The sequence below is a fragment of the Trachurus trachurus genome (genome assembly GCF_905171665.1).
Source record: "Trachurus trachurus genome assembly, chromosome: 9".
In the NCBI taxonomy this organism is placed as follows: Eukaryota; Metazoa; Chordata; class Actinopteri; order Carangiformes; family Carangidae; genus Trachurus; species Trachurus trachurus.
This window is the reverse complement of record NC_139895.1, coordinates 7,392,669-7,409,618: the sequence shown is the minus strand read 5'-3', so window position 1 is coordinate 7,409,618 and position 16,950 is coordinate 7,392,669. Positions and strand designations below refer to the sequence as shown.

General features: G+C 42.7%; 1 protein-coding gene across 1 annotated transcript in view; it reads right to left on the bottom strand.

The window, feature by feature from the left end:
• Nucleotides 1-16,950, bottom strand: part of antxr2a (ANTXR cell adhesion molecule 2a) — a 93,617-nt gene that overhangs the window by 55,918 nt on the left and 20,749 nt on the right. The window contains exons 10-12 of the mRNA XM_083979931.1: nucleotides 16,770-16,839; nucleotides 5,807-5,885; nucleotides 4,939-5,034 (exon numbers count right to left, since the gene is read on the bottom strand). Of these exons, the coding sequence (XP_083836057.1) occupies nucleotides 4,939-5,034; nucleotides 5,807-5,885; nucleotides 16,770-16,839 (245 nt within the window). The remainder of the gene's footprint in view (nucleotides 1-4,938; nucleotides 5,035-5,806; nucleotides 5,886-16,769; nucleotides 16,840-16,950) is intronic.

Genomic DNA, 16,950 nt, shown 5'->3' with positions numbered 1-16,950 from the left:
GACGTCCAACTTTCTTTCTTTTCTTTTCTTTTTTTCTTTCCCTACACAGTGGGATTGGCGAAGACGGCGTCGCCACTCAGTCCATCTGTGCGAGGGATCAGGGCGGAGGGATATGAGGGGTTTACTCGTCTGTGGTTTCAGGTTTCGCAGGGTTTTAACTCGTCTCCGGGTAAATAGTCACGACAGAGAGGCAAACTCCTCCAAAACACACAGGTCCTGTCTTATGTTTTCTCAAGATCTCTGCGACGTAAGTGACCACAGATGCACTTGTATTGATCGACCGATTGATTTCTCAGACTTTCATAAATCGTCCATCTCGGTCGTTGTTCGGCTGCAATCTGCACGACATTAATAAGATATAAAGAGCAGGTTAAAACACCAGAGAGCGTATCTTTATCCATCTTTATCTTGCTTGGATCTATACATGTTCCTAGACAGGAGAATATAGTCTATACATGTTGCTTTTTTTAAATATATATATGGTACTTTTAAAAGGTTTATACCAATTGTTTCCTATGCAATACATCAATTTGAGTATTTTTAGGCTGTAAATTTAAGAATGTGACACGTTTCTGCAGGACAACTAGAAAAATCCTGCAGAAATGTGAGGATTTGCTGCTGTTTTCTGTTGGATATCACCTGTGTGTGATTTGAGAGACATCAAATTAAGCCGTGTTGACATAAATATGGTGTAAAATGAGGTGTACGGAGAAAGGAGAGGAAGTGTTTCCTGTTCGGAGGGTCAGTGTCACACACACACACACGGAGGAGCTAGCCTATAAATACTGTGCATATAATTACTGCGAGGACATATCTCAACCTGAGGTGTGTGTGTGTGCAAAGTGGGAGGCAGAGCTGCGTCCATTAGTCACCAAAGACAGATACTACACTGTCACCACTGCTTATGCATTTGCTAAATTGGTTTTAGGAGAGAGAGAGTAAAAAAAAAGGGAAAAAAAACAGACAGAGCAATGTAATTATGGCATATCATAGATCCTAACAGCTGTTTGAGTCTCTGTTAAGCGCAGGGACACCGTCCACCGTCCACATTCGCCACAAACTGTTGTCATTAGAATAATGAAAAATAATCAATTAGCGTTAATTAATCGCTCTCTGACACACAACTGGCTGGAAGTGGATCCAGTGCAGGTCCAGCAGCAGCGTAGCAGCCTCTCTCCATACGGTGATTAACGTCGTTTCAGCCACACCTTACGTAGACAGGATTATCTCTCTATTTTTTTTCTATTAAGTGCAGCAGCAGATTTCCTGGACATATTGTGGGATAAATAAAGCATTATACAAATGACGCGGTGCCACGGCTGCTGCTGCTGCTGCTCTTTTCCCAGCTACACCTGATGGACAGATGTGAGGAGGAGCGCCGGGCGACGTGGCGGCATAATTAAAAACTAAACCGTGGGATGCTCGGCCATCTGACATCAGCCCCAGCAGCCATGACACCAGGAGGAGGAGGAGGAGGAGGAGGAGGGACGGTAGAGAGGGGGATCGGACCAATCAGAGGAGGCGAGGGCATATGGCTGTGGTCTCGGTAACCGTCCGATTGGACCCGATATTAATCCTGTTCGTTCCCAAACCTCAACCTCAAAACCGTGTTGTGTCAAGCTGTTTTTCGGGGCGGCTTATCGCGACGGATCAGTGGTCAGTGGCGTTTTTTTTAAACGACGTCGGCGCGTTGACGAAATATAAAAAAGTTGTGCAACATATTAAGAACCAAAAGTGATCAAAAAAAGTGTTGAAAAGTGAGTCCAACTCAGATAAAGTGGCGACCGAAGGCGACGCAACTCTGAGTTTAATTTCCAAACAAATCATAAACAAAGAAATTACCCCTCACAGCTTGTATGACCTCTCTGCTGGCAGCGAGCCACGCGGGAGAGAGAGAGGGAGAGACAGAGAGGGATTGTGGGAAAGAGGTTGTGCCTGCATGTGCATGTGTGTGTGTGTGTGTGTGTGTGTGTGTGTGTGTGTGCGTGGCCTCATCCCTGACTGCTGAAACCTGGCAGACTGGGGGTTTAAATATTAACAAGCCACACATGGCCCTCCTCTTCTGCCGCGTCCCTGGATGGAAGGCAACAGCAGCTCGCTCCACCAAGACAAACACGTCGGCGGCCAGACATGCTGCAGGGGGTTTACATTTTAATGCCTTTGTTGGTTTTCCAAAATATGCTTCCATCTCATCCTGGACCGGCTCCCCCTTCAGGTCCACAATGCCAGGTGACGTCTATCATTCAAGGGCCCGCCGTGGAGTGGTGGAGGTGGTGCAGCGAGGAGGGGAAGAGGGGAGGAGGAGGGGAGGTTGGGGGGGTAAATTTGCCTTTATCAGATCTCAGAGACACAGAGAGAGAGGAAAAAAAAAAAAAAAAAAAAGAAGAGAGCGGGGTGCACCATCTGTAGCCCCTCGCTCATCGCCCCCAACGATAATCTGTTGTGGATTTTTGTAAATGGTTAAGTGGGTGAGAGCGAGGACGTGAGGGCAGAGACATCCAGAGCTGAGAGGAACTTTAAAAACACACAGATTCACAGAAAGAAAAAGAAAAAGAAAGAAAAAAATGCTATTAAAGTGTCAAAAAAAGGGGGGAAACAAAGAAATAAAGAAGAGCTCAGAGTTTAATCGCACGTTCAAGGCTTGTTAATTAACAAGTTCCACCTTAACTAACACCCTGCTGCTCGCCGCAGCGGCAGCGGGACCGGGAACATGTGGCGGTCTGCAGGACTAATGAATAACCTTCAGACCTGCACATTCACAGAAACACTCATCAGATTCTCTTTAATCACCGCAGCGCCTTGAACTTTCAACTGCAACAGTCAAAATGTCTTTTTTTCCCTCCTCCCCGCGCAGCCATTTAGTCTTACTCAATATTTACACCAGTCTGCTCTCAGGTCCTTCACAAGCAGCAGGGACGCACACCGCCGTCTCCTTAGAGTCCACGATTTCACACTAGGGACCCATCGATATATGTTTTTGGTCTTTTTCTGGGCCGATAACGATAACGATTATTAGTAATCAAGGACACCGATAACCAATATTTATCTTTTGGTAAAATGAAAACTTGGATGTCAAAATTTTGAATTACATTACTTTGTACACTGTGAAAATCTGTGATAAAAAAAAGACTTAAAATGTTGGTAGAATAACACAAACTCTAACATAAATCAAAGCCAAAGGAGCGAATTTAATACATTTACTTTATTAATGTATTTAATCGGTTATCGGTTAAAAAAAACAGCCGATGGCGATTATCGTAAAAATACAGAATATGGGCCGATACATCTTACACACTCTATAAGAGGTGATCGATGACTACGAGCTTTAAATCTGATCATATTTTTAATGAAAAACTCACCGAGCTCTGATAAAGTAAATCATAGACACAGATAAATGAATAACAACGCTGATCGACAGCTGCGTGTTTATCAATCAGTATTTGAATATGAAGTATATGACACTTGTTGGAGACAAAACCACGTTCACATCATCTGGATTTACCAGGTTATCAGGACTTACTGGAAACATATACAGAGCATATTTGGTGTAAATATTCCCTTTATAATGTGAAACCATTGTTTGTATTTGGGGCGATTTACTGCTTGGAAATTTGAAGGGAAATTTGCTCTGATCTGGACCAAATGGACTGAGCTGTGTTACATTTGGACTTTCTGCATTCACTCTTTTTTTAATTCCAGAAGAAACAAATAACTTCTGCCATCAAACAGAAGGTTTAGAGTTCCACAAGCTGGACTGAACAGGCTGAGGAACTCTGTTGTCCCTCAGTCTGTCAAACTGTTAAATCAGAGTTTGGGCTCTAAGTCGGCTGCAGGGTTCATGTACAGACTGAGCACTGGCTGTTGCACCAAAGACACATTGTAATGTTGGATTTATGTTGTGAATGGAGTTAGGAGGTAGTTTGTGTTTTTCTTTAAATGTGACCTTTGAGGGTAACATTTATGCTTTTTTTTGTAAATGTATGTTTTTGGTATTTTGTTATTATTTGTGTGAAACCTTGGACGTCATGGGACGCAAGACAAATTTCAGAGTGATCTGACAATAAAGTGTAATCTTATCTTATCTTATCTTATCTTAACTTCCTGTGGACTAAAGAAAATCTAAAGTGTTGCAATTATTATTACATGTAAATGGAAAATTTTCAGAAACAAAAAGAAGTGTGTGGAGCTGGAGCAGAGACCGGGATGATTCATTTGTGACTAAACCACAAACAGACTCTGTGATTATTATTAATCACTTCAGTCCCAGGTGAGACTGATCTTAGTCCTGCTCAAACACAGATCTTGTTCATGTTGGTGCCGTCTGTCACTCACACGCTGCTGCCGCTGCCGCCTCGTTTGGTTTCTAACATGCGTTTGTTCACATGAAATGAATCTGTCTTTTCTCAGAACTCATGTGTATGTGTGTGTGTGTGTGTGTGTGATCCACATGCAGTCAACATGCTCACAGAGGATGTGGGAGCTCATGACTTCCTGTTTGAGGTTGTGTTGATGCGGTGTTGCTAAGCCACCGCGGGTGAACAACGAGGTAAACGGGAGGTGACGAGGTTGAGCAGATGTTTCACACCACTTCCCCTTCAGCGAGCGGTACGGCATCGAACCCGCTGAGCGTGTGCCGTGCGGCCCCCGACCCCGGCTTGCTGGTCGACAGCGGTCCGGTCTACGGTCAAAACTTCACGCGCACCGAGCCGCTGAGCTAACAATCCACCGTCGTTACAGAAACCAAAGTGTGCAACAACAGGATGTTTGCAACGGTGAGGATTAAAAAAAAAAACCACACACACACCCATTTTTCACCATGTAAAACTGTCAAACCTGCAGCCACCATCAGATTTAGAGAAGAGGAAACACGTGACACCACTCTGCATCTCCATCTGTGCAAAACCAGTGTGAATGAATCAGCAGCTCTGAGTTACTCACCACGGTGCAGCACAGAGGGAAGAACCACCACATGAGGGCCAGGGCCACCAGGAGCAGCAGCACCAGGAAGACGATGGCCACCGCCAGGCCGTCCGACTGCACACAGCACCGAGACACAACAGGAAGCAACAATTAACAACAAATACCTGTACATCCTAACAATAGCAACTTTGGTTTTGATTCCTGAGAAGAAGCAGCTGTTTTCTAAACTAAAACACAAGATATCAGACTGTTTATTAACCCCACACATGGGAAATCTGGTTGTTCCAGTAGCATTTGTAACATACAAGGTAAAAAAAGTAGAAGAATATGTAAATATAGAGATTTAAAGACATTTAGTTATGTACCAAAATGTTTCAGGAATATATATATACAGTTATTTACAAGAATAGAGTAAAAATATATACACAGCGCTGGTAGTTGTAAGGCATAAGAAAGTATTGCACAGATGGGAAGTTTTTTTTTTATTCTTCTTTGCTCCTGTTTTTAACTCTGTGTTTTTGTTTTTATGCTGTTTTTTTTTTTTAATGTTTTGTCTTTATGTAAAGCACATTGAGTTGCCTTGGTTGCACTATATAAATAAAGATGCCTTGCCTTGCCTAAAGCAGCAAGGTGTACAGTTTGTATAGTTATATAACTACTGTGGCTTCCCCAAGTTTTGTTAAATGTGGTGAATTGACACCAATAAACAAGAGTTTATGATCATTACTGCAAAAAAAGAAAAGATTTTCTTCCGTTTCAGGAGGAGGAAGAGGAGCAACAGACCATCACGCAATTTAACCACAATATGAGAGACTGAAACTTCACATGAGGAACTCTGAGTTATTTCTGAAACCAGAGCGAGGAGCTTCAGTTAACGTTAACTCACACATGTGGATGCGGTGATGGTGTGGGAGGCCGAGATGAAGGACTTGCCGTGGTTCAGGCTGACGAGAACCTCCATGGTCCTGAGGAGAGAAAAAAAACGTTGTTGAATCAGTGTCGGTGATGAACTGCACGGTACGGTGGCCCAGAGGGCTCAACGTGATGCAAACTCACAAAACATCTCTGTTTATGATAAATATAAGGCTACAAAAACCCAACTAATTTTGTTTTATAGCTTTTATACATACACATTCATGGGTAGTATATTCAGATTTAGCCAATAAACCTTGACAATTATTACACACTGAACCTTTAACACCAATTGTTTCCTATGCAATGCATCAATTTGAGTCATTTTAGGCTGTAAATTTAAGAATGTGACATGTTTCTGCAGGAAAACTAGAGGAATCCTGCAGAAATATTAGGTTAAATGCACCATAAATACATAATATGACTTATAACCTATCTGTCTTTGATTATAAATGTCCATGTTCAACACTAGACATCAGGCCCAAGTTGATACTTTCCATCTAAATTGAACGACTAAATAAAATTCCTGTCCAAATGTTCATCCATGTTGGACAAAAAACGTTGTCAATCATGTGGTTTTTCAGTCGAGGACTTTAATATTCAGGATAAACACAAAAACTCTGTGTCTTTTAGTCACATATTCAAGTCAAATTTGACATTTTTTTCACATTAAAATATCAAAATCAGCATCTGCCTCCGAGGTCAAACGCTGCATCGGCTGCAACTCGTGGCTTCCAGTTGCAGAATAAAGAGCTAAAATTGTTGCCATTGTCTGAGGAGCAAATCCTGTTTAAAGAGGAGTAACAAGTCTCAATGAGGAGCACAATGGGCGCAAACTGAGAGGGAGGAAATCCTCTCATTATCACGGCCGTCAGCGCGTGTCTGGATGAAGTAATCGGACCGGCGGTAACAAGGCTCGTGAACTCCTATGACTTATTTAGAGGTGGTGGTGGTGGTGGTGGAAGGGGGTGGGAGGGGGGGGATGCGAAGGCCAAAATGGGTGCAATTAAAAAACCCTAATGATGAACGGCACCGCAATTTCCATATGTCTATTACGCCCAATCCAATTACCACAGGTTTAATGAGAATTCAGGATATGGAACAAGTGAAACGCCTGAAATCCTCCCTTCAACACACACACACATTGAAAGACAGAAAAAAAAAAAAAGACAGAGTGAGGAGAGAAAGAAGTCGGCGGAGTGGTGTTATTGTGTGTGAGGGGGCCAGCTGTGAGTGTGTGGTAGCGTACAGGGGAGGCCTGCATAAAAACCGGTGCTGCAGAATAATAACAAGAGAGCTCTCTTTGCTTTGGATTTAGCCCGAGGCAGCGCCCTGGGCCGCTAATTCTCCTGTGGTTCAGAACAGATGAGCAACCAGACCATGTGTCCATTACTATGCACTGTATTCTAAATAGTCTGAACTGACTCCTTTGCACCTTTCCTTATTCACCCGCGCTAAATATTTAAAAAGAGGACTTGAAAAACCAGATGCACTTTGACACTCTGACTTGTTGATGCCTCCACTTTATTTGCTTATTGTTTTTATACGATTTGATTCTGTTGTTATGTTTGTCCTACTTTGCGTTATTATTAATTCATGTGTTGCTGATTTTTTTTCTTTTGTTCCCCAACGTCTTCATATCAGGAGCTCTCAGTTCTCTTTTAACTCGTGCTCTTGAGAGGTGAGCGATCACAAAGTTTGATCCCCACGGCTTCTCTGGTCCTTGAGGAAGATGCTTACATGTAGATGAACCTGTTGGCGATTTCATTTAGCTGAAGCCGACTTCCATTTCCGCCAAAAACTTGAGAATCACACCAATCACAAACCGTTTTTTGCACAAACGCGGGCTGAACGTGATGACGACAGAAAAGCGTCATCTAGCAGCTTCTATGTGCAACATGGCGGCCACCGAAGAGGAGCGTAAAGTTGTAGCATTGGTTCGAGAGGCTATACAGACAACAGAAACTCTCCGATTTTCTTTGCAAAACCAACAGAGGTCCTTGGACGCCATTGCTCCTCAAAAAACCACAATAACCACATTTGTTGACATGTTTTCCATCGCTCATCTGGATCAATGCTCCGATTGGTTTAGAGGTCTGTCCAGTTACATACGGAGGCATCGTGATCTTCGTTGGTTAGAGGAAGTCGGAGGTCAATGCACCTTCCCCGGATTGGCATTAGCCAGGCTAGCAAGATGCTGAACCCTATTACGATACAAGAGTTGTTTTAGAGGTAAATTCATGCAAAACCGCTGATGTGCGTTCCTGTCTGAGGCAGTTTTTCATCAAGCAGTCTCTGTATTTACCTCTAAAACAACTCTGTCTGGTAACGTTCTGTTATTATCTCATAGCGTGGTGAATGTGCAGGTCACAACTTGTCCACCAGAGCGTTTTGGAGTTGTTGGATTGTGTATTTGATGAATTTTATGAGGGAAACCAAGAAATCCCATTAGCCTCCGTAGCGTAGCTCTGAGCAGCTCACGGCTCTGCTCCGCTGTTCTAAAAATAGCTTCCACCGACAATTAAAGGTAATGAACCTACTGCTATGACTATTGGGATTATGACAATGGGCCAATTTGCTAAAATGTTGAACTATCCCTTTAAGTGTATGTTGTGTCATATGTAGCATGTTAAGTGTCTGAGTGTTAAGTCTAATGTATGTTAAATCTATGTCAAATAACTCCTACTATAAGCTTTAGATAGCTTCCTCAAGTGGCCACAATATGATCTAGCAAATTAATTACAATTTAGTGTCTATGTGAATAAAGCAGTACTACAACTACACTCAGGAAAACACGACTTCTGCTGCATGAAACTGTAGCAATCACAAACTGGCCTTGTCGCCTCTTTGTGAAACTGAAACCCAAACTCCGCAGGCCTCTGCAGCTCAGCGAAGCCGCTCGCTCGGGGTCTTTTGCATGTTAACTAAAGTGCTGGTGCTGAACGGGTGAGGGGAGAGGCTAATTCAGTCGACACCCTCAATCCGTGATAATGGTGGGCAGGTTGTTAATCAAGCTGGAGGTGTGGACCCCGGTGTGTGAAGGAGGAAAGCTCCCAAGCGAGTTAGACTGACGAACGCCCACACGCCCTCCCTTCCCCTCCCCTCCCTTTCCCTTTCCCTGACATCGCTGGACATCTTTAACGCACCACGACCCACCCATCCACCCAACCAGGCCTTTCTCTTTTTTTCTTTCTTTCCTCCCCCCTTTCTCTTTCTCCTTGAGACAGCGGCTGCTAATTTAGCGAGTTACTGTTGAGTAGGCAGAATCTGCTCCTGCACTCAGGCATAAGTCATAGATCCTCTTCTCTTTTTCAGCCTTTATTTCCAGGAATGTTACCAAAAGAATGACAACATCCATTACAGCGGTAATATTACAATTAGTGCTGGAATGTTTAGTCAGTCTATTGGTCACTCGACAGAAAATCAATCTCCTGCTAATCGACTGTTTCTGTCAGTGGAAAGATTTCACATGACGTCCTCGGTGCTGCAAACTCAAATACACAGGGCGTACCTTCTCCATCTAAACAACAATAAAAGAGTTTCTGGGTTCGGATTCCTTAAGTCAAGTTCAGGAAATCAAACTGATCCCAGAAAGCAGCGTTTTTCCAATGCTGTTGGGAAATCTGATGATGCTGCTAACCTTTATTTCTATTGTCTCTTTGATAACAAGCTTTTTTTTCCAGCAGTTGAATAATCCTCCATTCCAAAACAAACAGACAAGTGGATAAAAACCAGTAGAAACTACAAATAATGTTGTTTTTTCTGCAACACCGGAGGAGCTGAGACGACTTAACTATTGTGTCTTCTATAGGTAGCGATTTTCCGGAGGTTTTTACCGCCATCACAACAACAAATGAACAGGGGGATAAAACCCTTTAGACACAATAGCTGGGTTTCCATTACAGGTTTCGCAAAATAAAAGCGATATTTCTGAAATTTTGACAAAGTACAATTGCTATTTGCAAGTGTTTCCATTGAAAGGTGTTTTGCGAATGAGTCGAGATGGATGTAAGCATCTTGCATTTCCATGTGTTTCCAGGTGTTGGGACAGTGATCTCAGCTGCCGCTACAGCTGTTGATGTTATTGTTTTTAACAGAAGACGAAGGCAGCGCTTGATTGCTCAAAGGCAAAGCCCTTCATGTGTGGCAGCATCCACGAATAAGGGATTTCTGGGAGAGGATTGGGAATGCAGATTTCACAGATACAAAACTTCAGGATGACCCGGGATACGTTCAATGAGCTGTTGATGTTCTCAAACCGAAATAAGTGTTTCCATAACACTTTGATTTGATTTGATTTGATTTGAATTTGAGAGGTTTTCCAAAATGTAGGTGTTTCCATTACCAGTTTTTAATTGCGATATTTTGGTTTTGCGCATTTCTAGGGGTAATGAAAACACACTGAAAGAAGCAGTTTTCGCATCAGTGATTCTCCGATGCTCTCCAGTGTCTCCAGCTGCTGGGAGATCGGCTGTCCAACATTCAATATCAGCTTCTCCAGATGTCTGATGGCAAAAAGCCTTCGTCTGGTTTAAATCACCAATGTGTAGAAGTGTATAAACTGTAAAATGTGACTTAGAACCAGACAACTGTCCATTTGGAGCTTCTGGTAGGCAAAGGCACGCGCCGGAGATACAGTATGATGTCACTGACAGGCGATCTAATTACACCATAATTAAAATCACAGATTCCTCTCAGTTTGAGAATTTCTGGAAATATTTAGGGACAAAACTCTAACATATTTATACTTTTCAATCTAGGAAACTTAAGTTCAATTTAAAGTGTATATATACGAGCAAAACACAAGGGTTAAAAAGTGTAAAAAAATAAATTAAAAAAAAGCCAAGTGAGTGAGTCTTTTTTAAAAAGCTGTATGAATAATTGAAAACAACACTCCCTGTCATTTAACTTTAGTGCAGTGAGTGACAGTGAGGCGGGAGCTGCAGCTGCTCGGTGGGTCGCTGCTTGTGTTTGAGTAAATGGGAGATGAGAGGGCCGATCGTCACGGGGGCCGAGGGATCACTCAAAATTTGGGCAGAGGAGCGACGCGGGCTCCCAGGGACACCAGTTGAATGGCAGAAGGCTTCTTCTTCTTCGCCGCAGATCTCTGGCAGTGAGTCGGGAGAAAGAAAAAAAAAAAAAACTTTGTCCCTTGGCTCGATATAATGTGTCAGAAAGTAGCTAGGCCCCGCGGTGACACTAAGCTTTGGTGATGCGATACAGCTGGAGAGGCTGACAATGGTGACGCTAATGGCTTTTCAAACTTCGCTTAAAGATGTGGAAATTGAGGAGGTTGAATAATTCACAGCAGAGCATATGCGACGCCTGTCACTCGGCATCCAGCAGGAGCCATCACTCTCTGCTCTCTGAGTTTGTGCCGCTGCCGCCACCGCCGATGCCGCTGAACTTCTGACGGGAGGCGATGATGGGAGTCACGGAGCCCGGGACCAGATCAGTGAAGTTGTTGCTCCAGAGCGACGCTCCAACGCTGAAGCTAACGGATGGTTTTTCTGGCACGGCAGCTGGTAACTTCAGTCTGTTGCACGACACAGTGTCTTAACTACACATCTTCAAATACGTACTGTCTTTTTTTCCAATTGACCCATTTCCTTCCAATTTTCTACCCGTTTACTTCTATTAATTAACTCATTTACTAATGAGACGTGCAACAGCAAATCTGCATTACCTTTGTCAATATGATAATCCAACTAAGATTAGTTTTATAATCTATAAAGGCTATAATTAGTCTAATCTGTAACTCTATGAACTACACTTAGATATTTGGATTGTCAATTTTCATTTAGTTGTAATTATTTTGTTATTTTTATTATTTCCTGTTATCTTGGATAATGTTCAGATTTCAAGGTCCAAATCTCTCACCAGATTTCTATCTGTGAATGTCCATTAATATTTTATTATGATTTCTATCTATGGAAATAATGACTGGTACAACATCAGTAAAGTGTATGTATTTCTTTTGGCTCAGTACAGCATATCTGCAACTTATAACTCTATTGTAATGATAGAAATTGTGCAACATGATTATATTTTCATAGCTATTATTATATTCATATGTAAGGAATCTTGAAAACAGCTGGTTTATTATCATAAATCAAGCAATTTTCTGATTAATTCTCAGACAATAGAGAAAATGAGTGGAAATCGAGGTCTGAGCTCCACTACTTTAGTCTTTACTTTTATATTGTGAGATTAATCCAGATCAAACTGTCACATGTGGAGCTAGTTCAAAGTGGAGGTCACTCCCTGGATTCAAGTGGAGGCTCCAGTTTATTGATTATATTTATGTGTAAGGATTTTGCACGTTTAAGGTCAGACGCCAGCTCGCCGGCTCGCTGCTCGCTCCTCGCTCCTCCGATCCGAGCTGCAGCTTGGTCATGTCACAGCCACATGGAGGACAGTCAAACAACAGGACATTTCTATCACAAACATCTTCACATCCTCCCACCGGAGCAGATGGGAGCGCTGCAGCAGCTCCGGTGGGAGACGAAGCGCTTTAATTATTGACGAGCATTAGCGTTTAGCTATACTGTACCTGCTTTGTAAAGCAGGTGTCGACTCCCCGCTCAGTTATTCCTCGCCCTGCACCGTTATTGTGAAAACACCAGGTGAGGACATGCTGCTTGCAAGAGCGCAGCCACTTAACCCCTCCATCGACGCTCCCCAGTGGGGAAGGGGAGGAGGGAGGAGGAGGAGGAGGGGATGTAGGGTCTCCTGATGGAGATGAGGGGGAGGAGGAGGAGGGAGGGAAGGGAGGAAGGGGATGAGCAGATGCCAGCGTTTCAAGCCTGATGCCACAGCTGTCAGCGCAGATGATGCCGCTCCATGAGTGCTCCTACACAGCTCAATGACCAACTGAGGACACAGCGATTCCTGGACATGGAGCCGTGGACCGCTCCGGGTCCCCGGCGGGACGGAGAGGCTGCGGCTTCCTCGGAAATATGTCCCCCCAGCCATCAACGTCTGTGAGGTCAACACAGGAGTTCACAGAGGAGGAGGAGGAGGAGGAGGCGGAGGAGGAGGAGGAGGCCCCATGTGGACCAGACATGGTTAAAAAGCGGGAACGAGGGGAAGGAAGGAAACGTGCCATGAAAAGGTGATTCTTCCTCGGCTGACTTGAGCCGTGTTAACGCGGGCGCCCAGTGCAGCGGCGGCGGCGGCGGTCGGCCCGGTGGCAGCGGTGATGGGAGCAGCGGTTGGCAGACAGATGGACGGAGACGGAAGTTCCCGGGCTGCGGCTGCGGCTCCGGCGCGGCGGTGCAGGTGGCCCGGGGTGCAGGGATTGTCAGTGCATGGTGAATTATTTAAATGGGGAGCGTGGAAAAGGGAATGGCTGCATCTGTCGCACATCCTTTTAAAGCCCCTCCAACAGATGTGTTTACTCGCCGCCCCGTACCAGCTAACTGCTTAATGGGTCACCACCGGCAGCCAAGAGTTAATTAAGCAAGGCCTTCTGCAAATGGCGGCCGCAGCAGCAGCAGCAGCAGCAGCAGCAGCAGCAGCAGCAGCAGCAGCAGCTCAGGTCCTATCGGCCCCGTGGTTTACAGATGTAGACGCTCAAGTTCATCTTTTTACTGTAACAAGAGCAGGAGATGATGTTCTGCTCTGTTGGGTTTTTGAGCGCGTCTGCAGAAGCTGCTTCTGTTCAACCAGCTGTGTTCAATAATCTAGCTTTTTTTTCCTTTGCATCGATCAAGAGAAAAATCAAGTGACTGCACAACTGTGGGAAGAAAAAATGCTTTTTAAAAATAGCTAAAGATAAAAATCCCCTTCATCAAACTAGTGTATATGTATAATTATGCCTGAAATTTAAAGAAATACATTTTTCTTCAAGAAAAAATACCATTTTATTTTTTTTTTTTTAAAGCTAAAATTATTCAAGGTTCAAAAACCATCAACTGTTTGTATAATTGAAAAATGTACTGATTAATACATCTAATAAAAACAAAAGAAATGTGACAAATCTTCTGGTTTTCTTGACTTGATTATCTCACATCTCAACAATGTGAAATGTGAACGTATCACCCTGCATCAGTATTTTAAAAGACATATAATGATGATTGATGAGTGATAATAATGATTAAATAATCAAAAACTAAGTGACGCATTCATCCATAATGAGAATATCTGTTAGTTGTCGTCCTATTTACTGTTTTCAAACAGGTAACCATGAGCTAAACTGTGTTAATAAATGGAAATAAACTAAACAAACCAAGTACACGTGTGTGTTTACAGTATATGTGTGTTAATGTGTGTGAATGAATCAGTGTTCACATTCTCCTGTTGAGCAGCAGACAGAAACTCTTCATCTCTCTCTGCCAAACAGCCCAGGTGGAACAGTTTGACTGCGTGTTTGTCCAGACTCATGTAACATATGCAGAGAGGACTTTGAAGGAATTTAATAAAAGATGTGTTTTGTGTTTTTTTTTTGGCAAAGTGACTCGAGTGTTTTAATTTCTTTAGAGAGAGAAAGAATATGTTGTCTCTTCACTTCAGAGACTAATATCACAGAGTAGACGGGAGAGGACAGTCACTGCTCACCTGACAGCTGACTTCCTGCTGTCCAATGATGTGGGAGGTCACAACGACCTTTGAGCTGAGACCATTGTCACTACATGCCCCAAAAATACAACTTAAAGAATAAAAAAAAGAAAAAGACAATCTAAATTGAGCTGTTGACGACTCCAACAGCTCAAAACGAACTACAACAACTAACACTAACAAAAACGGAACCTAAAAGCCCAAATGAGGACGAGACAGATAAAGAGACGTCACTATAACAAGGACAACAACATGTTTTGGGAACTCTGGTACAAACGGTGCAACAAAAAACCACTTGAAGAAACAAAATAACTACACTTGAATCTTTTTCTCTTTTGAATGAGTCGTCTATTTTTTTTTTTTTTTTTTTATCTATGCTATTTTGAAACCGTTCCCTCTATTTATCTAATTGATCATTTATTAATTCTAGTACTTTTTCTATTATCATCACGTGATGCTTGACATTTAACTTTAACTTAATGCATAGCTAGTGCATACTGTAGCTGGGAGTTGTGAAACAGGAATATACAAAAGTTGTATTGAATGGGCTCTATGCACAGCTCCACTACTTCCTGAACTTAATGCTGTTCCTTTATTTCCTGTTTTTAATCCAGGTGTGTCTGAGTAGTCACTATGGTCAGACATACCTGGATTAATCAGTTTGTCCAATAATGTAAAACAGGAAATAAAGGAGCAGCATTAAGTTCAGGAAGTAGTGGAGCTGTGCATAGAGCCCATTGAACTGAATTGAATTGAACGATCAATGAAAAACTCGAAAGAAAAAAAGAAACAGGGATCTCTGAGCTAAAAGCTAAAAAACAACATGTTTTGTGAGGTTTGACCTTTGACTCGTGACAAAATCTCATCAGTTTGTCGTTGATTCCATGTGAATATTTGTGTTACTGAGAAATCACGGACGCTTTTCAACCCTGAAAACACACACATACACACATACGTAACGCCTCATGCCCTGGTTTATCGCTGCCGTACACACACACACAGAAACACAGCTACAGTGTTTTGGGGTGGATATAAACACATCACACTGAGCAGTTGTGGATTATCTGAGGTGAGGGGTTCAGGCTGACAGCGTCGTCCTGCGATACATAATCTTGTTTGGGAGCCCGAGGACCTTCAGGAGCCAGCGGCGCTCGTAATCATACATTTTTGATTGGATTGGAGTCGGCGAGGACATGAAAATCTGTTGTTCCATCTAGAAGGCCTTAGCGATCATCTGTTACGGTTTGGGATTAAAAAATAAATAAATAAAAAGGAGGAGAGATGACGTCGGGAAGTCAAACAATAGCGACGCATATTTACACTGTTTCCACTTGAATCTTTGAGCGTTGTATGGGATGTACAGTATGCATGTATGGGCTGTTTTTTCCTCCGTCGGCCTACATCTCTACAATGTTTACCGCGTCGGCTTCGCTCATCCCCTCAGCTACTGTTTTAACATACAGGCGATTTATAGATTTAGGGATTGTTGATCTGCACATAGACGACGATGTAAAAGCAGCAGGCGACATAATGTAACGTCATGCACGCAAAAAACAACAAGATAAATGTAAGAAAGATGTAGATAAATAAGAAAAACAGAAACAAATCGACAGAGATAGAGAGGAAGAGGAAGAGAGGGGCTTTAGACAAGAAACTAAAAAGAGGAAACAAGCCGGTTAAGAAAGAGTCCTGATGTTGGCGATGTGAAACACAGGACGTATTAGTGAACATCTGAGCGTGTGTGTGTGTGTTTGTGGGTTTGTGGCTTTACACGAGAAAACCATTTAATTTTAGGTTTTATTCAGATGCTGAGTTCACTGTCTGATGTCTATAATTGAAATTTCGCACTGACCTCACCTCACATCAGCAACACATCGGTTAATATGGAAAACTCACGTCATGAGGATATTACTCTACTGTACTTTACTCCTGCTGTTCCTTCATTTCACTATTGTTTATGAGCTCTAAATAACCATATTCCTCCGATTATTAAAAGGCTGTACATGTTAAAAACGGTTTTATTTTACTGCCGCTGTTGGATCTTGGCAGGAGACCTGAGGTTCAACACATGAAGACGATTGTACTTTATGATAATGTCTCGTTTATGTCGGATGACGTGTTATTTTTGGCGTCTTCCCACCATTGTTTTTTCCCACTTTTAGGACCGAAAACGGCACTTTAAAATGTTTTGACATCGTGTCAGAGTCAGAAAAACAAGACAGTTAAATGAGTTAAATGTTCTCCAGCTGATCCAAGCAGCGTGAGCGACAGGATGTCAATTAGGAGCTGAGATAGTTGATATAAGAGGAAAATAATTTTAAAAAGCTGAAATAGTCTCATTGAGGAGGTATTATGTTTAATTAATAAAAAAAACTTACTGTCCGACTTCATAGAGCCGTGGTGCAGGACACAGCAGGTAATCATTGCGCACTGCGCTCGGCTTCTGATCTGCAAAATCAAAAAAAAGGTAAAAACTCATTCCTGGGGAAATGAAACACACAGTTAATTGTTTGTTTGTTTGTTTTTAATCTTCAGAGACTTTGCTTTTATGTTTTATGA